General features: G+C 34.9%; 5 protein-coding genes and 1 non-coding gene across 8 annotated transcripts; 4 read left to right on the top strand and 2 right to left on the bottom strand.

The window, feature by feature from the left end:
• Nucleotides 1-1,009: 1,009 nt before the first annotated feature.
• Nucleotides 1,010-1,081, bottom strand: TRNAC-GCA (transfer RNA cysteine (anticodon GCA)). The gene has a single exon. It is a non-coding gene; the product is annotated as a tRNA-Cys (tRNA).
• Nucleotides 1,082-2,024: 943 nt separating this feature from the next.
• On the bottom strand, nucleotides 2,025-5,990 carry NS2 (asparaginyl-tRNA synthetase 2). 3 transcript variants are annotated; one of them, XM_022051795.2, is made up of 9 exons: nucleotides 5,191-5,989; nucleotides 4,704-4,946; nucleotides 4,253-4,387; nucleotides 3,803-4,168; nucleotides 3,251-3,436; nucleotides 3,093-3,157; nucleotides 2,867-2,996; nucleotides 2,700-2,758; nucleotides 2,025-2,440 (listed from the first exon to the last, which is right to left on the bottom strand). In XM_022051795.2, the coding sequence occupies exons 1-9, from the start codon at nucleotides 5,632-5,634 to the stop codon at nucleotides 2,254-2,256; spliced, it is 1,815 nt and encodes a 604-aa protein (XP_021907487.1). In that variant the 5' UTR covers nucleotides 5,635-5,989; the 3' UTR covers nucleotides 2,025-2,253. The 3 variants fall into 3 exon arrangements, with proteins under 3 accessions (XP_021907487.1, XP_021907486.1, XP_021907488.1); XM_022051794.2 differs by having other exon boundaries at nucleotides 3,803-4,387; XM_022051796.2 differs by lacking the exon at nucleotides 3,251-3,436 and having other exon boundaries at nucleotides 3,803-4,387; nucleotides 5,191-5,990.
• A 716-nt stretch (nucleotides 5,991-6,706) lies between these two features.
• Nucleotides 6,707-8,003, top strand: STOMAGEN (stomagen). Its single transcript, XM_022051696.2, has 4 exons — nucleotides 6,707-7,029; nucleotides 7,114-7,193; nucleotides 7,277-7,452; nucleotides 7,764-8,003. Exons 1-4 carry the CDS (start codon nucleotides 6,951-6,953, stop codon nucleotides 7,798-7,800), a joined length of 372 nt encoding a protein of 123 aa, XP_021907388.1. The 5' UTR covers nucleotides 6,707-6,950; the 3' UTR covers nucleotides 7,801-8,003.
• A 2,553-nt stretch (nucleotides 8,004-10,556) lies between these two features.
• LOC148266704 (uncharacterized) lies at nucleotides 10,557-11,687 on the top strand. Its single transcript, XM_088216036.1, has 2 exons — nucleotides 10,557-11,013; nucleotides 11,284-11,687. The coding sequence occupies exons 1-2, from the start codon at nucleotides 10,786-10,788 to the stop codon at nucleotides 11,452-11,454; spliced, it is 399 nt and encodes a 132-aa protein (XP_088072162.1). The 5' UTR covers nucleotides 10,557-10,785; the 3' UTR covers nucleotides 11,455-11,687.
• Nucleotides 11,688-19,834: 8,147 nt separating this feature from the next.
• On the top strand, nucleotides 19,835-21,845 carry LOC110821737 (uncharacterized). Its single transcript, XM_022051672.2, has 3 exons — nucleotides 19,835-20,000; nucleotides 20,089-20,219; nucleotides 21,200-21,845. Exons 2-3 carry the CDS (start codon nucleotides 20,091-20,093, stop codon nucleotides 21,455-21,457), a joined length of 387 nt encoding a protein of 128 aa, XP_021907364.1. The 5' UTR covers nucleotides 19,835-20,000; nucleotides 20,089-20,090; the 3' UTR covers nucleotides 21,458-21,845.
• Nucleotides 21,846-23,418: 1,573 nt separating this feature from the next.
• LOC110821653 (uncharacterized) lies at nucleotides 23,419-24,141 on the top strand. The gene has a single exon (XM_022051572.2). It carries the CDS (start codon nucleotides 23,599-23,601, stop codon nucleotides 23,896-23,898), a length of 300 nt encoding a protein of 99 aa, XP_021907264.1. The 5' UTR covers nucleotides 23,419-23,598; the 3' UTR covers nucleotides 23,899-24,141.
• The last annotated feature ends 567 nt before the right edge of the window (nucleotides 24,142-24,708 follow it).

Here is a 24,708-nt window from a genome sequence, read left to right as displayed (position 1 = left end):
AATTTTTCTCATGACTCTTCAACTGCTTAGATCCATAGGCTATGACATTCTCATACTACATCAGAACACAACTCAACCCCAAGTATGAGGCATCATTATAAACTGTATATGCACCCGACCCGCTCGGTAAGGCCAACACAGGTGCAGTAGTCAACCGTTTCTTTAGTTCTGAAAAACTTCTTTCACAGTCTTTGTTCCACTCAAACTTGACGTTCTTCTTTGTGAGCCGAGTCAGAGGAGCAACTAGGCTAGAAAATCATTTCACAGACCTGCTGTAATAACCTGTCATTCCCAAAAAAGTTACGAATCTCCTTGATCGAGGTTAATTTTTCCTCACCGAGCACTGGCTCAACTTTTTTTAGGATTCACTAATACTCCATCATTTGATATGATGTACCATAGAAATGTAGTCTACTCGAGTCAGAACCCACACTTACTCAACTTTGCATACAACTTCTTTTCTTTGAGAACCTACAAAACCTGAGTCAGATGATGAGCGTGTTCCTCTCTATTTTTTGAATAGATCAGGATATCATCGATGAATACAATGACAAACTGACGCGATTCCACACCTCCGGTTCGTCGGGACTGGGCGTCCTACGTGGCACAATTTTCTTAAATTGCATTTTGATCCAGTTTTCGATTTTTCTTTTAAAAATACTCTAAGAACCCAAAATTTCACCTATTTTTCCCAAAATTATTTTCAATTTCATCATACACCTATTTTTCTTCATTTTTACATTAAATAAAAATTCAAAAATTTAAAAATTATATTTATACATTAATTTTAAATATATTAAAATTAATTAAGCGTATTACATATGGGCTATACTGAAAGGACTAAAACGTATTTTGATGTTGGAGTTTAAATATTTATTATTTTAGGTTAATTATTTGAGGTCTTTGAAGCTATATAGATAGTCATGTCAGGAAATTTGTATTTAATAAATAGATACACACAAATATGGTAGTTTCCTTATTAGTTTATTTATAAATGATGAGAAAATAAAGGGTCCAATCAGAATTAAACTGGTGACCTCTTGATCTGCAGTCAAATGTTCTACCACTGAGCTATGGACCCTTCTACAAAATAACAATGGTCCAAATAGCACTATCGATTGGTTCAGCTCAAATCTATATTTAACTATCAAAATGACAATCCCGTATACTCAAACTACTTGATCCAATAAAAAAGATAGAAAGGTGATTTGTTTGAAGTAAAAAAAAAAAACAAAACAAAAAAGAAAAAAACAAGTTGATTATGTTTCCTTTACCTTTCCCATACCCGGTTGCTTTAGTTTTTGCGGGGAGGTTTAATCACTACTAATTTGGGTTTCGCAAGTAATTTCTATAGTTTTAACCCTGAGGAGGTTCCAGCAGAAATTAGAAATTAAGAGTTGGGTTAAGATGGAGCTCTCATGGTGAGCTTTGACCCCAGCTTGGGGGGCTTCTTGTCTTTGTTTGTTCTTACAATGGGATCTTTATGGCCATTTAAGTACTAACAAATATATATGTCTATATAAATTTATTTAAGAAAGAAAAGTATATATGTGCTTTAGTTTTGAGAAAGGAATTATTTTTGACCCCACCAGACAAACGAGTGAAAGAGACTTCCAAAAAGAAGCTATACATTTGATCCTTTTTCCGCTCACTATGGCGCCAGTGAAGTATGATGCCAGTAGCCAAAAACGTCTACTTCACTCCACTTGTCCCCTAAAATAAAAGGCCGCCCAAAAGCATTGGAAGCCTGAATGAACCATGAGCTTACTTTACAATATCCTTCTCTTATTAATGTTTTTAGGCATTTGCCATCCATAGTATTTTACAAGAAGCAGAGTCGGTAGTGGCAGTGGCAGTGGCAGTGGCAGTGGCAGGGACAGAGTCTATGGCCTAGCTTAGTGTAGAAGAGAACCAAGCTGCCTGGTCATTAGCCAGCCATATATCTTCTGCCCACAATTTTCAAGCCCCTCTCTGTTATGCTAAAATCAGTTTCTTCAGATTAAAATATAAAGCAAGCATGCAAGTTCAATAAAATTTGTCCTTTATTTAAGTAATTATTCCCATTTACATTTACAAGTGAATATGAGCATTAACTGTGCATTCAGAATAACCAAGTGTGATATCTAGCTATCGTATGTTCTTCGTGTTCTTGTGTATCGTACATGTTTATAACACTTCTCCTGTTTTCTCTCCAATACATTGATAGGCTTCATATATGGCATACCTTCCTGAAGTATGGTTTTCACTGGAAACTTAATCGACCAATTGCTTTCCCCACCGTCTGGGGAAAGGAATTGAATCCCTTACGTCAGGAAGACCGACTACGTAAAGAACCATGAGATCAAATCTTAAACTGAATCCAGCATGCTTGACTGTTCCATGTCTGCGTAGATCTAAATACCATTCATACTGCTCTTTTGGCAAGCTTAGTTCCTTGATCCTGAAATCATTGTATCAAAAGCAGAGCACAATATTTTAAGTTAATGTTCCTTGAGGAAAACAAAGAAAAATCATATGATCCAAGCCTGAAACATAAGTGAAAAAAAGTGTTTAACTTAATTCAGCATATACAACAAGTTATCATTTTAACCAACGTCTACATCTGTGACAACTAAGGTTTTTGTGTCTTTTCCCAACATTGGACTATGATTGATAAAAAATCACCTCTGATATAGTAAAGACACAATAAGATCATTTACCTTGCAAACAGTTTATCAAACCGCTCCTCGTCTTGGCTGCCTGTAATTAGTATTCCAACCTGAGAACATAAAATTTCCAGCTTTAAAGCATTCTTACTTACGCTTGGAGGAATATAACAGTTTTGCCAAAAGAGGCCCTTCACCTCCTCAGAAAATTATTGGCTTACCGTAGGCACAACCACATCAAAAGCTGCAACTGTATTTCCATCATCATTCAAGCGGACATAAAATGGCTTTTGTGCTTTTGGATAATTGTATATAACCATTGGACCTTTGTAGACCTCATCAGCCAGATAGCTGTCATAAACAAAATATAAGAGCCAAACATGACTGGCGTCTCAGTTCTTGCCCTTTCAAATTGGCATATTCTGATGACAATTAAACAATCTGTACCTCAGATGTTCTGTTGTTAGAGCCATGCCCAGCTCCGGTTTTGTTTCAAATGTCTTATCCACGATCTGGTTGGAAGAAAGAAGACTTCTATTAGAATAACTATAAATGGACTAGCATTCAAGACAAAAATAAGGAATGAAAATGTGCTCTGTTTTCACCTTTTGCAAAAGAGCCACTGCTTCTGCATAGGATAGTTTCGCAATAGAATTGAATGCCATCAATTCAAGGCGAGCACTGACATTCTTGTCAACTCGTTTTGATATAAACTTTATATCTTCAGAACAATTTTCCAATATATACTTGCAAAGAAATTTGAAGTAATCATATGCACAGTTCATGGCACCCTGCAGTATCCAACTCATATCAAATACTATCAACACAACCAGGTTGATTCAGGTGTACCTCGGACATTATTGTTGTAAGTTGATCGAGCAAGAAAGTTCTAAATGCATTGAATCATTTTACTAATATTGACTAAATAAATTAAGCAATTATGTAGCCCAGCCTTACTTTTCAATTAGAAAGTCTCATTTCTCAGTAGGTTCATCTCAATAAGAATTAATCAACAGAAGGATATTATAGACCATTATTATTAAGTTGAAAAATTATCTAGTGAAATATGATACTTCAGCCAAAAGTATTCATTCTATGCGAGTCCCAACCATGAAGAATACTAAGTAGTAATCTGAACAGAAGATTTGCAGTCTCACCTCTAAATCTGAAAAAGCCATTTCACTTTCAACATTCCACATCTCTGCCACATGTCTTACATTCTCCACCTTATCAGCTCGAAATCTTGGACCAAAGGTATAAACATTTCCAAGGGCACATGCATAACTCTCTAGATGAAGTCGACCAGAAACAGTCAAGTAAGCTTGGCGAGAGAAGAAATCTTCAGGAATTTTTGACTTATCAGCCTTCGTGAAATTTTCAGCTTTTGACTTTTGCCTTGATTCTAGCTGTGATGCTAGTTCATTCGTTTTGTTTAAATCCCGAATTGCAGCAACCAGCGCCTCCCTATTGCTTTCGCTTCTCTTAAGCTCTTCAACCTTTTGACTCTTCACCTTTACAGCAGCCTTAAGAACATCAAGCTTAACCACATCAGTATCAATAATTGCTTCAGATTCCTCCTTACCTGCGTCCTTGAAAAGAGTAGTAACCTGGAACATCTCACTAAATCCTTCAGCATCTGTGCTTGTGATGATAGGTACTTGCACGTACTGAAACCCATGGTCCTGGAAGAACTTATGAGTTCCCAAATTAAGGGCGCTGTGGACTCGTGTGACTGATGCCACCTACAACATATGAAACATATTAGGCTACATATGCTGGGTCATTATGGAAACATAAAAGGTTTTATGAATATGAGTACAATCTCATATCCATATGCGTACACTTTTCATTAACAAAGTCATCTAAACATGTCTTTAACATATGATAATCGATCATAGCTGCACAAGTCCGCTGTAACAGACCATATGATGAATTTACTCTCACAAAGCATATCACATGAAGACTTCAAAAAATTTGCACATTATGGTGTCTATAATAAAAGCAGCAAGGTAAAGGAAAAAAAAAAGCGGATAAGATGGTAATCAATATACAGATTACCGTAGTTGTGCGAGGCCGAAAGTGAGAATGATCCCTCAACACGTGCAGGGGCAACTGTTTCTTTGATAATGGATATTTATCCGGATCAACTGTCCCTATGTGAAGAAGTTTCTCTGTTTTGAGCTCAACAACATGTTTTCCAGGTGATGATGGTTCCCTCAGTATCCCTTCTGCTACTATACAAGTTCCAAAAGGCAGAAGCTGGCTAGCCGGCAACCAAGATATTGAAGAATCCACCACAACCTAAGAAATTCAGAATACCAGCCACAAAAGTGTCATGTTCAAAGTTTGGGTTACATATTAACAAACAGTTTAACTACATTGCATTCTGTAGCTAATAATATTATGATACGATTGCAATCCAACAGTATGATCATGTCTGAAGTTCAGGCTTAGGAAAATATCAAAGGGTGAAAAAAATTTCAGTCTTCCAAGCATTTACAACGTGATAATTGAATATTTTAGTGGGAAAAAAAAACAGCTGTACCTGAAGACTGGCAACACATGAACCATCATTTATCAGGAAGTAGAGAGTAGAAGGGGATGGTAGGGTAGGCTTTTGAATCGCGGAGTCCGTCTTCTCACGAACAGGAACATTAGTCGCACCACTCAGAGCATTGATTATTTTCCTAAAAATGGTGATTCTAGATTGAATAATCTCCGTGCAAGTCACGTCTCTATTCCCCGCAGCCTCACCACCAGCTCTAGGGAGACTGGCCGGTACAATTGCCGCCGGCGGCGGCTGCTCTTTCTTCACCTCCTTCGAAGACTTGACCCATCCACCAATCACCACTCGCTGACCCACCAAAGCCAGACCCCCATCGCTGCGTCCCACCAGGGATTTCAACACCACCCGCTTCGTATAACTGGAAGCTGTAACCAATCCTGCTGAAACTGTGTCCCAAGAGTCTGGTCTGGGTTGAGAATCCATATGGGTATGAGAAGAAATAGAAGAGGAAATGGTAGCAAGAAGAAAATAAGAGTGAAGAGGATATGCGGGTTCTTGAATTGAGAAGAAATAGAGTAGTGCAGAGTATATATATGGAGAGAGATTGGTATAATGAGGAGGGAAGGTTGGATGGTTTCCTCGGAGAAGGAATCATGAGATTGGAGGCAAAAGCAAAGGGATATTTTGCTTGTATTGCCATCTCTGCAGGCTTCTGATTGCCTGTGAGAGAGAGGAGCGGCAAGGTTTGGTATTCTTGATCTTGAAGGTTGGGTATTCGCGGGAACTATTTGACTTGAGAGCGAAAATATGAACAACGAAACCCAAAGAAAGAAGGAACCGCAAATACTGGGCCAATTTTGTACAAATCAGATTAGATTAAACAAGAAATTGAAAATGTAAGATTTTCTGATTAAATACATGTTTACCTTTTCTAAAATTAATATAAATAATATGTTGATTAAATTTTCCAAGTATAAGAACAAAAATATTATAAAAAATAATTAAAAAAATAACGTAGAATTATCAACTTAAACTAACATTAAAAATAAAAATTAAGAAAAAATAAATAAGAACGGTTTTTAAATTATTTAAATTAATTTTAAAAAAATATATTTTATATTATTTAAGTATCTATAACTATTTTACTAAAAATTTAATTTTTTACTTTCATTTATTATTTTCTTATATTTTTTTTTTAAAAAAAAACAAGAATTTTAATATATATAGTTACTTAATTTTTAAAATTTATCAAACATATAATAACTTTACTTTTAGTAACAACTTTAAATTGAGAGTAAAAACTAAAATCAGTTCACTGTATTTTAAAAAGAAAAAAAAACAAAAGGTGATATGTCATGTCATGTCATGTCATGTTGCCTGAAACCGCTGGATGGTTCGGGCTTGATGGGATCTTAACCCATATAAATCATTGTTTAACCAGCTGGTACCCATTCAAATATATTCAACAATACTAGATGTAATACTCTTCAAATTATAAGGGTATTTCAGTCATTTCATTAATAATAAAACAATCCCTTTACTTTTCATTTCTTCTCTTCCTCCCCCAAGGCAATACGCAGTCTGTCTGTGCATGGACCTTGGGGACCTCTCGAGTGTCCTTCTTTGAATCACAGCACACATATTTAGCCAGTCTATCTCTTCTCCTCATTATTTCACCACACACCCCTCTCTCTCTATCATCTTCTATCTACTTTCCCCTTCAAATACGTTGACCAAATATAATTTACATATATATATCTCCTTCAAACGTAATCACATTCCATACCAGGTGAACAACAATGGCCGCCGCCACCATTACACGCTGCAACTCACTCCTCTTGCTGCTCATCATCTTCACTTCAATTCTTCAAGTAAAAGGTCATAACCAACCACCAACTCGTTTCTGTAACTATAATTCTTTCCTTGGATATCTCATGCTTATTATCTTTTCCAGTATTGCAGGATCTACAACTCAAACCCAACAGCTACTTCCTAATGATGAAGAAAGAGTTTTCTCTCATTCTTCTCCATTATATTTTCAGGTACACATACGAGTTATATCTATATTTAGAAAACAAGATGGTTGAACTTGGGTTTTGATTGGATATATCTGTGTGTGTGTTAGGGTGACGGAAAGAAGATGAAGAGGAATTCAAGGAGGTTAATGATTGGATCAACGGCACCCACCTGCACATACAATGAATGTAGAGGATGCAAATACAAGTGCAGCGCTGAGCAAGTTCCGGTTGAAGGAAACGACCCCATAAACAGTGCTTACCATTACAAATGTGTCTGTCACCGGTAATTTATTAATCTTAATTATGAACATAAATTATGGTGTTGAAGGGTCATGTTTGCAATTTTCTTAATTTAATTAGGAACAATTTTGGCGTCATCTCCTTTTTCTTTAATTTCTTTGTATCATGCTGCCTAAATTTCTTAATTTTGAAGGAGAATAATGCAGTTTTAACTCATGTAAGAGAAATCAAGCAGTAAATGTACTTAAAATATCTCTCTCTATATATATATATATATATATGTATATGTTTCAGTAATTGTATATATATCTACAGCAGTTTTACTGATTTATATATGTATGTATGTATGTATAGAAAAGAGTGGAAGATCAGAAATCTTTTTCGGGGGTGATTTTGGATTTGAATTTTCTTGCACGTTCTGGATGCATGGTGGTGTGAGCAGACGCGTGGGGGGGCACATGATGAGTGGTCCCAAAACGAAGATATAAGCTAACAAAGAATCAATTCACATGGGTGCTCTCCTTCTTATAATTGATATTGCACAAGCTGGCAAAACTGGAAATATATATTAATAAAGCCAGATGTTCATGAGGAGGGGAATTGGACCCAGTTTTAGCACAGAAACAAAAGCATGCAAATCCCCCCCACCTCTCTCTCTCTCTCTCTCCAGTTAAGCTTATAATTAATTGTATACAGTCCATATATATTATACATAATATATATATATATATATGTATGTCTCTGCTTACCCAGCTTCCGGTTAGGCCCATATTTTGAGGTAAGGGGTTTAGACCAGAACCCAAATCAAAGGCCCAACAAAGTATTTTAGACCCGATCTAAACTCAAGATTCAAATTTCTTTGGTGTCAGGAAAAAGACAGACCCGTGACCAAAAACCATATTCGAATTTCTACTAGAAAACCACTGGCTTTTGTCCTTTATTCCCTATTTTTTTATTTCAAAATGGAGCAGGGGTTTAGGAGACAGAAGCTAGTCGCGAATCACCACCGTGTCTGGGGCAAACCATTTCCGAGCCGACACCCACTTGCCGTCACTCGCAGGTTGACTCAATTCTACTCTCACTTTTTGTGTAAAAAGAAAACGAAAAAACAAAAACGAGTAGAACTTTCAACTTCTACTTTTCTTTTTCCTTCTTCGATCATCCAGAAAATTGGAGTCATTTTCCGAGCCTAGAAACTAAAGCATCCCTACAAACACACAAACACAGAGGTTCTTTGAAAATTCTGGACATGTCCGCCATTTCATTAGAGAGCTTCACTTTCGGTCTAGAATAATCTTTTATATTTATTTGCTCCCTTCAACCTCAATCCAACAATTTTTCTTTTTCTTTTTTCTATTAAAAAGATTTTCATTCCAATAAATTAAAAGGATATGGGTTAAAACTACACATTTTTATAAAATTATTCGAATTTTTTACTTCTCTAGCCAACTACTATATATGTAAAACAATATTTTATAAATTAAACCCAAATTTAATAATAGTTTAAATACACTCTTTGGAGCATATAAAAAATTTCATATCATGATGTTAATTTTTAATAAAATTTAAACCAACCAATAGTCATATATCAATGGAATTAACAGATTAAACTTATTTTAATTTAAAAAAAAAAAGTTAAATTTGATTAGATATGGGTTGTATTTTTTTTTTTTTCAAATACTTAATTTTTATTATTTTAAATAAAATTTGTAAAGTTAAATAAACGTTAATTTTAAAATACTCTCTCACCGGTATAATTAATTATTTACTTTAAATATAATACTATATTTTAGCTCAGATTCAGCGAGAGAACAACCGTATCAATTCACTTATCTAAAAAAAATATTAGCATATATACAAAATATTCTTCAACTTATATGGAGATTAAAACTTTAAAGAAATTTATTTATAGAAACTGAAATATTCTTATAGAATAAAATACTAATAAAAAGTTATATATATATATATATAGCATAAAGAAAATGGGTTTCCACTATGAGGTGTTGTGAGCTCATGGAACTCGAGAAAATAAGGAATTGAAGCCATGCAATTATATATGGAGGAGAGAGAGACCTGCAATTTGGTATATATACTTCTCTTTTTAATAGATAATGTATAATATATCTAACTATCTAATTAACAACTAACAAAAATCTTCCCCCTAGAATATAGATTTTACAAAATTCGATGATTAATTTTTTTAAGCTAGAAGACATTTCAAAGGAGATGTAAGAATATTATCTTTGTGGAATATATATATATAGATATATATATTATTCATATATATAAATCAGTCTAGAATTTACATATTTCGTATCTAGATAATATAGATTATATAGACTTATATGCTAGCTTTTCCTTCTCTTTTATATATACATACATACATACAACACAGAAGGTTCTATTTGATTTTCTATTTGGTTTAATAAAAGATTTATTGGGTGAGATTACACCTACGTACAAACAAATACTTTATATATATATATATGCATTCCAAGCTCACAGTCCGCATGGTGATTTAACAACTATTTCTTGATATTATTCAAAATTCACATGCATCACACAGTCACACATGACCAAATACACGAGCCTACAGTCCACATGAACAATAAATATATGGACATGTTATATATATATATAGACAGAGAGAGAAAGAGAGAGAGAGAGAGAACCCAGATATGGAATGAAGTTAATGTGTCTCCTCCAAACAGTATCTCATTTTGACTCCATGTATCTTCAAAATCTTGACTAATTGATTGTGGAAAATTCCAAAGTAATTTCTCTAAATATGAATTTATGCATTTCATTAATTAATTGACAGATTTATAGTAATAATAAAAATAATTTAAAAAATATTAAAAAATTTATATTTTATCAGTTATATTTAAACTTATATTCGGATTAATTAGGTTACACATATATATGTTTAAACTTACATTTTAAACAGAGAAATGTCACAAGAGTACATTACGTTTTGTTTAATTAAGCAGTATAAAATATACAAAAATCCTCTCTATTAGTGATATCTCTCTTACCGCAAAAGGCGAGGCGCCGCCGTGCCTTGACGATGATCGACCGACTAAGAAGGTTAGGATAAGAAAGGAAACCGTTGACTCCTCTCTGGGTAAGGAGGAGGAGACGGAACGGATTGTGGCTGAGAACATGGAAGAGGCAAGCGATATGGATATTATGACAAAATCTGATGATGAGAGAAGGGATGCCAGTGAACAGAGCAGGGCTCTATGGAAGTTGGGACCAAAATAGGGTGTCTTTCAAACACAAACTGACCAATACCAAGCAATCGGAAAAAAAGTAGGAGGACTTTGAAATCAGGGATGAGGATGTAATCCTTGCTACTGACGGGGACTTTCCAAAAATGGTGTTCGTTGACATAGTCCACAACTACTTATCCCAATCTATGAAGAATTCAATGGTAATACGGATGTTGGGTAGAGCCATTAGATATCGGCCCTTGTTGGTGCGCCTTCAAAGTCTTTGGCATCCTGCTGGGATTTTTCAACTAGTGGACCTAGAGAATAATTTTTACTTGGTCAAGTTTAGTGACTCTGCTGACTTTACATATACCCTAATAGGTGGCCCATGGGTCATCTTTAGCCATTACCTTACAATGTAACCATGGTCATCAACCTTCTCTGTCAAAGATGATCGGGTGGCATCGGTGATTGCATGGGTCCGTTTTCCTAGTCAACCAATCAAGAACTACCATAAAAGTGTATTATGGGCAATTGTCAAGGTAATCGACACGGTGGTTTGTATCGATTACAACACTGAAACCACAAAAAGGGGGAAGTTTCCTTACATAATTGTCTCCATCGACCTCACTAAACCGCTAGTCTAAAAAATCCTCACTAAGGGACACCTTCAGTGGGTAGTATATGAGGGGTTGCCGACAATCTGTTTTGAGTGTGGCTGTTATGGCCACCTCCAGGAACAGTGCCCTAAGTTGGCCAAGGATGCAGTGATAAAAGGGGGAGGAAAGCTTGACGATGGGAACAAGGCAGGGCTGTCATCAATGACACCATAAGAGAAGTTTAGGGTGTGGATGCAAGTGGTCCGCTGGAGAAGGAAAAATAAAAAAAAACGGCAACCGTACGAGCCATTAAGGAAACTATCGGTATCTCCGTTCGTAACGGCCCTCACACACGATTTGACTTAATTGCTAAAATGGGGGAAAAGTTTTTAGAAGGTAACGAATTGGGGGCAGATTTGGTGGGGATGTCACGACCGGAAATAAATGCTGGGATGGGGACGGACTTTGTGGTAGGGAATGAAGAAGGTAATCAGGGAGAAGAAGTTCCAAGGCATAAAAAAGGAAAGAATAAGAAAAAGGTTGGACTCATAGCACCTAGGTTGAGTCAGTTGCCTAACAGTCTTCTAGACTCTAAAGGAAAGTCTGCCGAGTTGGGCCAAAGAAGTGAGGCTAAGGAGAATTCTAACCCATTTTCGAATCAGATCAAGAATGGTGTGGGCCACTATGAAGAACTCAAAATGGGGAAACCTAGTGGAGGAAACACGGGGCTCTTGTTCAGCTTTAACCCATCTACTACACTCCACCAGGTCCAGACCCTGCTCAACCAACAGCGGCATGCTGTGGTCCAGATTGCGAAACAGGGTGGGGGGAACATGGTCGACAACCCGATTAATGGTAAGAGCTCTGTCATGACTTCCTCAAGCATCCGAAACCAAATAACATCAAGACCTCCTGATAAACGTCTCTCCGGGATCCGTGTTAATAAAGCATCCTGCTGATACCACAAATTGAGGAAACGTCTCAAAGAAGATGCGACAGCTTCAAAACTGGTGGTCGAACCTGTTCTAGAGGTTACCCAGGCTGGGCCGGAGAAAGACGATGTCACGGGATTGTTCGACGTTGCCACCAACAATGCTGTTTAACCTAGCCACTTGTGTTTTCACCTGGATCACAACATGCTTCGGGTTGGTTCCTTCGGGTCTCTTTCTTCTTCTCATTTTATATATTAACCATGAATTTTACAGTCTTTACATGGAATTTCCAAGGTGCTGCGAGCCCTCATTTTAGACAGATTTTTTGGGCTTTCATGAAGCAATAAAATCCCTTGATTACCGCTCTATTTGAGCCACACATCATGGGGGAAGAACTTGATAGGCTTATCAGTAAGTTAGGTTTTAGCTGCTCTCACCCAATAGAGGCGCAGGGCTTCGCAGGAGGGATCTAGCTATTATGGAATGAACCAATCTAGATAGAGATTTTGGCAAACAACTATCAATTTATCCATACCAGAATTCACTGGTGTGACTACCAGTCTAGGATCTTGTTTACCATTGTGTATGGGTGTTCACAAGTACATAAAAAATGCCACATTTGGACTCATATGCACCAACTTAGCGAAATAATTAATGAGCCGTGACTGATTGCTGGGGACTTTAATGTATTACTGAGCAGTACGGATATGAAGGGTGGTGCCTCTAAAAGGAACAAAGGGTTTCCTTTATTCGACCAATTTATTAGCCACAATTCCCTTTCTCAAGTTGATAATGTGGAACCTAATTTCACCTTAAAAAGGGGTACCCTGTTTCAATGCCTGGATACAGCTATTGTGAATTCATCATAGTTGGGGAGTTTCCCTGAGACGGTGGTACAACACTTTTTCAAGCTCCAATCTGACCATCGTCCTATCCTTATTAATACCAATGTGAGTCTTCTGCATTATCGGCGCTCCCTGCCCTTCCGTTTTTCTATTATCTAGCTTTCCCATCCGGACTTTCCTCACCTTATTCGTAATAACTGAAAGGCTGATGACTCTTTTCAGGTAACCCCGAATAGTTTCGTCAGCCAAGCTAAACACTGGAACACCACCATTTTTGGTGATATTTTTTGTAGGAAAAAATGCCTCATGTCTCGTCTCACTGGCATTCAGCGGACCCTTAAGTGTTCCACCTTAGCGTATCTCAGTAGGTATGAGGTCTCCCTACAACAGGAGCTTGAAGACACTTTCTTGCAAGAGGAGCTACATTGGATGCAAAAGGTGAGGTGCAATTTTATTTCTCTAAGGCACAATAATACGTCATATTTCAACGAACACACCATGACTAGGAGAAGGCAAAACAAAATAATTGTGCTCCAAGATAGTGATGGTAATTAGATATTAAATGAGGACCAACTTTAGTGCATGGCCATTATCTTCTTTAAGGCTCTCTACTCCAGAGACACTGCCAGTTGTTGTGCTTTTAGCGTCAGGGGTAGATTTTCGATGTTTACTACGGATACGCTCAGTAAGTTGAGTAAATAGGTTACTAGGGAGGATATCTGTGTGGCTCTCTTTGATATGAAATTCCTCAAAGCCCTTAGAGCAGATGACTTACACGCGACCTTTTATCAACACCACTAGCATGTGGTTAGAGATTTGGTTTGTGACATGGTGATGAAAGTCTTTTGAGGGGAAGAGATGGAGGAAGGGCTTAATAGAACCTTAATCACTCTGATTCCCAAGGTGGCGAGACCCATGATGATCAAAGATTTCCAGCCGATCAGCCTTTTCAATGTCTCCTATAAAATTATGACAAAAGTCATTGCTAATAATCTTAAGGATCTTATGCCTAATTCGATCAGTGATACTCAAGCAAGTTTTGTTGAGGGTCACAATATTGCAGATAATATCAATATTGCTCAGGAAATTATTCATTTGATGAGGCACAAGAAAGGTAAAGTTGGTTGGATGGCTATCAAAGTTGATCTGGAGAAAGCCTATGATAGACTCAGTTAGAATTTCATTGATGATACCCTCCGGGACGCTGGATTCCCCTAGTGGCTCATTCGGGTTATCATGCACTATATTGGTTCTAGCACCAAGTAACTCTTGTGGAACAAGATACCTACTGAGGAGTTTGTGCCTTCGAGATGTATTCGTTAAAGTAACCTGCTATCGCCTTATATCTTTGTGTTTTGTATGGAGCGTATGTCTCAGTATATAGATCAGTTAGTCGGTAGTGAGGCTTGGCGTCTTATCTTGCTAAGCAAGAGAGGCCCTAAGTTGTCCCACTTATTCTTCGTGGATGACTTGATCCTCTTTAGTGAGGCTTTGGATAGTCAAGTATAGCTTATCAAGTCCGCTCTGGTGGACTTCTGCAAGAGCTCGAGGCATAAAATCTACATGTCCAATACCCGCATTTTTTTCCCACAACGTCCCAGAGAGTGACGTTAACCGTATCAACTCTACCTTTGGCTTCTAGGGTACCAAGAATCTTGGCACGTACCTTGGTGTTCCTCTACTTCGTGGTAGGATTATCAAGGACACCTACCAGTACATCTTGGAAAACGTGTGGGAAAAGCTTTTGGGTTGGAGGGCCAAGAGTCTATCCATGGTCGGATGCCTAACAATTGCTAAGTTGGTCCTTTTAGTTATTCCAACCTATGTGATGTAGACAACTGTCATCCCTAGTTCACTTTGTGATCAGATTGATCGAATGGTGCGTGATTTTATATGGGATTCGGGTAGTGGTGATAAGAAACTAAGTCTGGTTAAGTGGAACGATACATGTCAACCTACCACTCATGAGGGAAAGAGTGTTTTGAGCTTGAGAAATCTTAATAAAGCCTTCCTCATGAAAGTGGGTTTTAACATAATTACGAAACTACATCTCTTGTGGGTTAAGATCCTTCGCCACAAATATAAATGGGATCTCCATTATAATGCCAGTAATACTATAGCCTCATGCTCTCATTTGTAGAGGAAATTGACTGGTATATGGGAGCATATTCTGGCGAGTTTGACTTGGCACGTTGGTGATGGCAAAAGCGTGACATTTTGGGAGGACAACTAGCTGGGGGGTGTGGACCCTTAAGCTACTTGGTTTCTAACATATTGATGACATAACAGGATCGCGAAGGGTTAAGGAATTTGTGACTCTGAATGGGCAGTGGGATTGGGACCATCTACAGAGGATGCTTCCTAATAGAGTTCTCATACAGCTAGCCGCAGTCAGTGTCTTGAAGGGCGTGATGGAGGTGGATATCCCTTATTAAGGCCTCTCATTGGACTGTAAGTTCTCTATTAAATATGTTTATAATATTATTTCTTATATTTTCTCTCTTTTTACAAATAGCAGGTGGAGCTTAGCTTGGAAGTGGCTTGGTGCCCAACGAGTTTGTCATTTCTTTTGGCTCATCTTGCAGAACGAATTGTTTATCAGTGCAAAACAGGTTCGCAGACATATGACAGATGATCTGAGTTGTACTGTCTATGGTCTTGAAATCAAAGATCTGAACCATGTTCTGATGGAGTGTCACTAGGCAAGGAACCTTTGACATAAGATTGTACCTCATATGGCTGTTCAAAGCTTCTTTAGCACTCCTTTCGATAACTGGGTTTGTGCAAACCTACAGAACAAGTATGATTGATGTTCGTCCTTCCAAGACTGGAGGGTTGTATTTAGTATTGCATGTTGTTTGCTTTGGAAACAATGAAATGCCTTTGTCTTTGGTGGAAACCCTCTTAGTGTGGAGGAGTTGAATCATGATGTGTCTAATTTGACCGAGTACACTTTTCAGACCTCTTGTATCTCGTTTGCCATCTCTAGCCACAGTGTTTAGAAACAGGAAGAACTCATCAACTAGACTCAGCTGCCCCATAATTAAATGAAGATCAACACAGACGGGACGCTCTGTGTTAGTAGCGACACTACTTGTGCAGGTGCGTTGGATAGGAATTACAACGGTCAGTGGCTTGGGGGGTACTTCAGGATTTGCTCTATTCTCTAGGTGGAACGTTAAGGGGCCCTGTATGGTCTTGGCTTAGCTTGGAATTTGGGTTCACGTCAGGTTATTCTTGACATGGATAATGCTCTTACTATACAGGTTTTTAATAAAGTGTTGAATAGGGAAGCGATTCCGGTTAATACGAACTCTAATCTTATTTTAGCTATCCAGGCTCGACTCATATAGGATTGGATTGTCCAAATACAACATGTTTATCGCGAAGGTAATCGGTGTGCGGACTACCTAGTTAATCTCGCATTCACTTGGCCTCCTGGCCTCTATTCCATACAACAGCTTCCTGTGGAGCTTATGAATCTTGTTAGGAAGGATATCATTAATGTCTCATGACCTAAAATATGTAAAATTTAGGCATTCCCTTTTAGGTCTTATTGTGCTTCTCTCTTGTATCCCAAAATAAAAATAAAAACTCACATTTTAAATGTGTGAAAGAAAGAGATAATGGGCATGATGTGGTCTATTATCTACATAGGTGATGATGGTGTTTTTTTGAATTTGAAGTTTTTTTTTTTTTTTCTAATTCAATTTGTATAAAGTTATTAATTTTTTTAGAGAAATATCTGCACGTTTCTAAATTTTTGAATACAAACACGTGAAAATTATGAAAATTACAAAAAATTATTTCAAATAATAGCCTTGAGATGAGAGAAAAAAAAAAACCCAATTTATTAAATTATCGTATTAAGTTAAATTACACTAAGTTGGAACGAATTCGTTTATGTGATCGGCATAATGATGTAGGCTGACATGGATGAACCATATGCATGCATGTGTTGTATGTATAGTGAATTTTTATTTATGTATACAATTGAAATAATGGTGAAGGGAAAAAAGAAAGTTGGATATGAGCCTAAGATTATTCTGCGGTCGTCCCTCTCCCTCACTCTTAGTGCGCGTTAGGCAGATGTCAATATGTAAGAAATGATTAATAAATCAATTTTAATTTAATTTTATCCTCATCTTTCCTTAATTAATTAAGAGGTTTATAATTGAGTAAAGATTTAAACTTTATATTATAATTTGAAATGCCATATCTTAATTATACTAATTTTGTTTCTGATTAAATAAATATAATACAATTATACGGATATTTAATTAGTTCGATAATATTTTCTAATGTACGAGAAGAAAAAAAAAGAAAAAACTGATTGTTTCTCTGAATAATTTTTTGAAAAAAAAAAAGCTGAAGAATCCATTTTCTCTAAACAATTGGATCCAGATAGGTTGATACTGATAAGAGAAAGCAATGCAATTGTAGTGGAACACTAAATTATAAATCACAAAGCGACGTGACAAACCTTGCTTGTATTATGTAATTAATAAAGTCAATATATATATACACACACACGCGACTAATATAACACCATAATGTTGCAGATGAATTTACAAGGACGACCTGACGGTACTAGGGGATTGGCCTTGCAAATCGACAAACACAAAAGAACGAATGTTATCGTGTAAGCAGGAGAAATTTAGAAAAAGTTACATACAGATGTGTTCATATATGTGTATATATGTATACATATATGCATCGATCAGATCGAGATGACATTCATGATAACGACAACATGCATGGATTTCAACTTAACAGGACCCCCTGTTATCCTTTTCTCATTTACGTCATTTATATTATTTTCCAATTCGTAAGGTTTCAGATTCTTTTAAAATGATGAAATAATAATTGGATTGCAAGGATTTACGTGTAACTTGGCCATTTCTGGATCCATGTTGATTGAAGTTTTGAGTGTCTTTTAGGGTTTAAGACTTACCTGCTACGATGGTATCATAAAGTTTATTATCCAAGAGAGAAATATGGATGTGGGATACGGATGAAATTAATTAATTATGAAAACGCTGCGTTTTATTTTAATCTATATCTATTGAGTTTTAACAGATTTTATTTTTTATTTAAAAAAAAAAAACCAAATATGTTATTATTATTATTATTATTATTATTATAAGTAAACCAAGCATTTTTTTTTTTTTTTGGTTTTGAATAACAATTTAAGCATATTATTATTAATATAAATAAAAATGTCACACGGCATGAATGACCTAGTTAGGTGGCATCATGATCAACTATATTAACAGCATAATTGCCATTCGCAAACTCAACCACCTTCTTTTTTTTTTTTTTTTTCAAAATACAATTACAATTGATATCCAATTTATACCCATCTTAATTAATTAATTTACTTTACCAACCTATTCACCGGTGTAATTATGTCACTTAACATTATATTAAGTTATAATTTCATCATCACCACTGCCACCCATATTAAATTATATTAAACTAGTTTTATTTCTGTACCATGCACAGTTTATAAATAGTAAAAATAAAAATATTAAATTAATATACGTACAATCGATCAAATTCAATTAATTATATTTTTTGCGTCTATAAATTTTACTTAAATATTAACTAAATAGAAAACAAATTATTTTTATGAATTAAGTTAATGATTGTATATTTGTTTAAACTAATATATTTATGTTAGTAATTTTTAAACATAAATTATACATATATAGTATTTTATACTTTAATATTTCGTAGAATGTAGGTAAAAAAAATTTATATGTTTTGTCTTGTAAAACATTTTAAAATTTCAAAATAAAATTTAACAATATATATTTTTTTTAATTTTATAACATCTAAATCTTAGTTATAATAATCTCTAAAATTCTGATAAAAATTCACATATAATTTTTAATTTAGGAGATAAGAATTAGGCTGGGAATAAGAGAATTTCGTGACATTAATCAATTATAAAAAAAGTATATATGATTATTTACATTTATGATTTCAAATATATGATTTCAGAATTAGAACATAAAAATTGTATTTACAATTATGATTGTTGATAATATTCAAGTATATGATTTTAAAATTAAAGAAATAAATAGATTTCATATATATATATATATATATATAACTAACTAACTATTATTGTTCACGCATTAGGTTATTTTAATTAATACTCTTTTTAACTTAGATGACATTTCTATTTATTTATACAAGATCACATGTATTTAATTTTATAACCATCAATGTATGCATTGCATATAATATATTAATAAACAATAATTAAAATTTACTTGATATTATTATTTAGTGTACGACGGAAATATTTTTTCATTTATAACAATTAATGCATACCTTATATATGAACAATATTAATCAATTATAAAATTTTCAACAATTATAAATATGATGTAATATTATTTCATTAATTACGAAAAATAAATGCGTGGAAATTAATATAAATATTTTCCCCTTAAAGCGAAAGATGTTATTTCTAAAAAGAAAAAGGTGATGTCGTTCTTCTTATAAACAGAAACCCAAAAGGACGATAAAGAGAATGACGTGGTGATGACGTGGCGGCTACCCACGGGAGCGCAAGGCTATTACAAAGCCAGAGGATCAGAGCCAGCAGCCAGAGAGAGAACAGCTAACGAGGGCGTGAGGGAAGCACACGTGGCGCGCAGGGAGACACGAAGGTACCCGAGGATCGGGGGAAGAATCCGTTTGCTACCGACACGTGTCAGTCCATAACGTTGGCTACCCAAAAACGACGACGCTTCGTGCTTTCTTTGTGCACTGGCAATAGCCCGTGGCCTACTCAACGACTCCACTCCCACTCTCTAAAGAAACACAGTTGTAACGAGAAATTTACTATTTCCATATGCATAAAAAATCCACTGCTTGTCTTTCTGGTCATCGTTTTCTCTCATTGGCTGGGCTTGTATATATCATCAAGAGGTGCTCTCCAAGAAAATAGCAAGCAGCCAGCCATTTCGCTTTTCTGTGCTTTTCTCTGGTCGACTATCGTCTCTCTTCTCTCTCTTTTGTTTATATATCTGGTTCTCTCCCGTCTCTCTTATCGTACTTTTCTTGTGTGGAGACAGAGATGACAGGGGTACAAGACGGGGAGACAGAGAGTGTGTCTCTTGACTTTCTCAAGAACAAAATGGCGGATTTTGCTAAGGAAAGGGACTGGGAACAATTTCATAGCCCGAGAAATCTACTCCTGGCTCTGGTATGTTTATGTTAATTTATCGACTCATCCGATTATTTCAAAAGGTTTAATTTATAGCTTCATGTCTAATCTCTCCAGATTGGAAGCTTGAATCAAAGCACAAGTTCAGAAAATCTTATGGATTGGGAAGTTAGTACTTGGAATTTGATACCCGTCTGATTGAACTGTTTTTTCCAGAAAATTTAGGATTGGAGAAAGGTGTTAATCAATCCTTTATACAGTATATTCTAAAAGTTTCAAACTTTTCTTGCCTCCTTAAAGTTTGACTTTTAATCAACTTTGTCAAGCTCACTCTTTTTTCTTCACATATATTTTTGTTTTACATCATGTTATTAGCTCTTCTCACATGGTTTTTCTTCTTGATAAACCTTTTCCTAGCTGCTGGCTATGACCCTGAAAGCCGAAAACAGGGAAGATCATATATGGAAGCAAGCTTATTATCCTTGCTAGCTGCTTGTTTCATTGAAGAGCTATATTCTTTTTTCTTCATGGGTTTTATTTGAGAATATTTGACCAGACAAACAAGTTCATAGAGTTAAGCAACCGGTTGGGTTTTGCAGGAATTCATCTGGGTCTTTAATTTTTGGTATTTCTAAATGCAATAACTTGCTAAAAGAATCTGGAAGTGTGTCTTTTTTATGTACTCGTTTTTTTTTTTTTTCTTCTTTTTCTCCCGTTGCTTTCTTAAGTACTACGTTAGGTTTATAACTTTATTAGCCATGTCTGTATCACCTATAGTCAAAACTTGACTAACAGTCTCAGCAAAATAGACGCATCCTTTGTTTGGCATCAGAGAAAATCATCGAGCAACCTCTCTTCTTTCTTTCCTTTCGTTTTCCCATTTAATGCCATAGCAAATGTCCAGAGAGACGGATAGTGAAGCTCAAAATCCAGCAGGCCCACCAATTATGCATTGCAAAATATGTACTTCAACTCCATTGATCAAGGGTCTTTGCTCACTGTAATAATAAATTTGACAGGTGGGTGAAGTTGGGGAACTATCTGAGATATTCCAATGGAAAGGGGAGGTTCCAAAAGGACTACCAGACTGGAAAGAGGAAGAGAAAGTTCACTTGGGTGAAGAGCTTTCTGATGTTTTACTCTACCTTGTCAGACTGTCTGATATCTGTGGCATTGATTTGGGCAAAGCGGCTCTGCGCAAAGTTGAACTCAATGCCATTAAGTACCCTGTCAGCCGCTGCAAGAAACACAACACCATCAATAATGAAAGGGCTTGAACATTTGATTTTCAAATTAGTCTGTTAAAAACTTCATCTAATTACAAGCACCCATCAACAGTTTTTTTTCTTTTTCTATTTTCTTCTGTGTATTGAAACTCTGGTTATTGTTTAGTGGTAACTCAGGTTGGGGTGCTTGGTTTTTATGATGTAGGGTTTTGATGTAATATAGCACAGAGGTAATAGAGGAGGGGGGGGTAAGGGTTGGAATGCTCAGCGACTAGTATAGATTTGGTTGGCGGTTTTTGGCACTTGTTCTTTCAGATTTTCCTACTGTTTCAGCAGCTGAATGATGAAAGAAATCCCTCTGACAGATGTGAAACGTGGAGTAGAAATCTCTATGTTTTATATTTTACACGTATATATATATATATTATATTTTTATTAATTTCAAGAAGAGCGAGCACATTTTGTTTCGTGCTCTTGGGTTTATATACCATTTACTAAACTCTCAGATTTTTCTATGACAAAACAGAATGTCTAGAAAAACAAAGAATCTCTAATTTGGGAGAAAAAAGACTACGAAGCTTTTGCTAACTCACGAACCCTAAGAAAATAACAAGCACCAAAAAGAAGTTTCATACGGTACCCGAATGTCAGAAAGTACCGCACAAAAGATAAATCAAATATATCATAACCTAAAAGGAAAAAACCTTTCAAATTTGTTAGAAAATTTTGCACAAAGATTTATGTATTTTTGAATACAGTGAACATTGTTGGCCCAAACAAGTGACCCATGGGTTCAAAATAACCCACCTCTATTAAATAGCATAAATTGGTAGTGAAAGTCTAAAAGCTCCATATACCAAGCCCATGGGTTCAAAATGAGTAGATATGAGAATTTTATTAGAAAATTAAAAAATAAAAAGAAAATTAATGAATTCAATTTCTTTAATTTTCTTCTAAATTTAATATTTTTCATTTTAAATATAATTTATATTTTTCTTACCCTAAATTAAATGTAAACTTATAAATTAATTCCACAATTTTGTTTGTTCCATTTCAGAACCAAATATGAAAGAATTAAAGCCAAGAAACTTGAAAAGAGTTACATCAAATAAAATCGCAAGAAAAACTAAAATGATAAAGATTCTTGGGTGTGACCTCCAAAACTCCTAATTAGTAAAACAATCCAATAAAATCATAAGAAGTTGGGTTACTTTTACTATAAATGTTGTGACAATCAAATTGTCAAATTACTAAATCATGAATTATGAATAAAGTAAATAAGGTAATTAGAGGGAAGAGACTTTAGAGTTAGTAAATAGTCACAACTTATTGAATTTTATGTAGAATTTAAATACAAGAGACATGCCACGATTAGATAGTAATCTTTTTAATATAAATTATTTTGGTTTGAATGTTAAACAACGTTAATATTATAGTCAATTAAAATGTTAGATTATCTTCATAACTAGAATTAGACATTATATATGATGAAATGGTAAATGATTCACATAAATTTAATTTTTTTTTTTGGTATTCCTTTTGTTGGACCAAGGAAAAATACTCTTCAAGCTAAAATGTAATATCAAAATTCTAAAACAAAATTATCATTCTTATTATTTTATGTCGAAATTGAATGTTATAACCATTAGTGATTAGTATCATAATAAATATATTTATAATTTAAAAAAAAAAAAAAAAGAGACTAACAACTCTAACTATAATAATAATAAACAACAATATTAAAATAAATAATTTAAAAATTTTTTAATACTAAGCAATCATATCACAAGAACAAAATTGAATGGTATATGGATTATAACATCTTACCAACTTGCTAATAAACTCTTTTTAAGGTAATAATAAAATATACAAAGGAGACTCATCTTTGAATCATGACTACCACAAGCACCTTCACTAAAAAAGAAGATAAAAAGAAAACATGCTTCTTTTTCTCCTAAAGGCATTCTACCATATCAGCCCTTAATTAACATCATGATGGTTATAATTGCTGCCATTATGACAATCATCATTCATTAATTAGCTCCTTCTTTTATCTTTTTATATATATATATATATATACACGCAATTCGTATACATACACAAACGCCCGTATATATATATCAACGAAGCTCATGATCAAAGACTAGCCAAAAACTCTAGAAAAGAAAAGAGAGATTCAGTCTTAGCAAACGATGAAGAGAAGTGGCATACCCATATCAATGTTTCAAAATTCAACGTTGTTGGCGGGATGGTGCCGTGGGCGGCGACGGCCGAGGAGACGGAGAGGCTGCATCATTCGGCTCGGGAACAAGCGGCGGGGGTTCTGCATGGGATCCCGCACGGTGGTCCAATGGGGTGCGGTGGTGGTTACTCCATTCAGAATCATAAAGAAGATGATAACGGAGCTTACTCCAAGTGCAGGCTTCATAGATGCTTATTACTCTTCTTTATTACTACCCTTATTACGCCCTCAACTATTCCCTTTGTGTTGATATATATATATATATATATGTATGTATATCTCCCTTGTGTTTACCCTTTTTTTAAAAAAAATAAAATAAAATTCTTCATTTTACTTTGTTTAATTGGGTGATTAATTTAAGTCCCTCTTAATTGAATTGTTTTATAATGATTTAATACCTGTTAAATATTAATGGATTAGTGATGGCGGTGGAATCTCCGTCTTTGCATCAGAGCAAATATTTTAGATATTTTCCTAATAATTGATTAATTAATTAATATCCTAATTAATTTTTATTTTATTTTAAAATAATTTCTATACTTCGACAAATCACTCTACTTTCAGATTAAATTTTTAAAATTAAATGGAAAAATTAAGTGTTGAGAAAATTAAAATTAATGATGATTGTTCCAAACATCCAGGTGAAAAGTTGATTTTAATGTCACTATTATGATGAGCTAAGCAAATAAACTTTTGTATTTAGCTTCTCAGCTTTATACAAAGAATTCTAAATTTACGTGTAATTTATAATTTTTTTAGAGTTAAAACATGAGTAATTTTCATGTTAAATTTTTATTTTACAGAATAAAAATTAAAAACGAGTAATAAATAAAATAAAAATTATAAAAATATAATACTTCAATTCCAAAATTAATTTTGTATTTAATTTTAAATTTATGTATTTTTGTAATGTCCCACCACCACGGCTTAACGGACATTAGTTAATAGATAACTATACCATTTTACTTTATTTTATCACAAAATTTATTTAATCATCAAAATTTTTTGTTTTATTGTGAGTCGGTAAGATATTAAAAATAGTTTTAAAAAAATTTAATTG

This window comes from Carica papaya, chromosome 3 (assembly GCF_054855325.1).
Source record: "Carica papaya isolate Zhongbai chromosome 3, ASM5485532v1, whole genome shotgun sequence".
Taxonomy (NCBI): Eukaryota; Viridiplantae; Streptophyta; class Magnoliopsida; order Brassicales; family Caricaceae; genus Carica; species Carica papaya.
The sequence above is the reverse complement of the archived record's forward strand: the minus strand, read 5'-3'. Positions and strand labels throughout refer to the sequence as shown.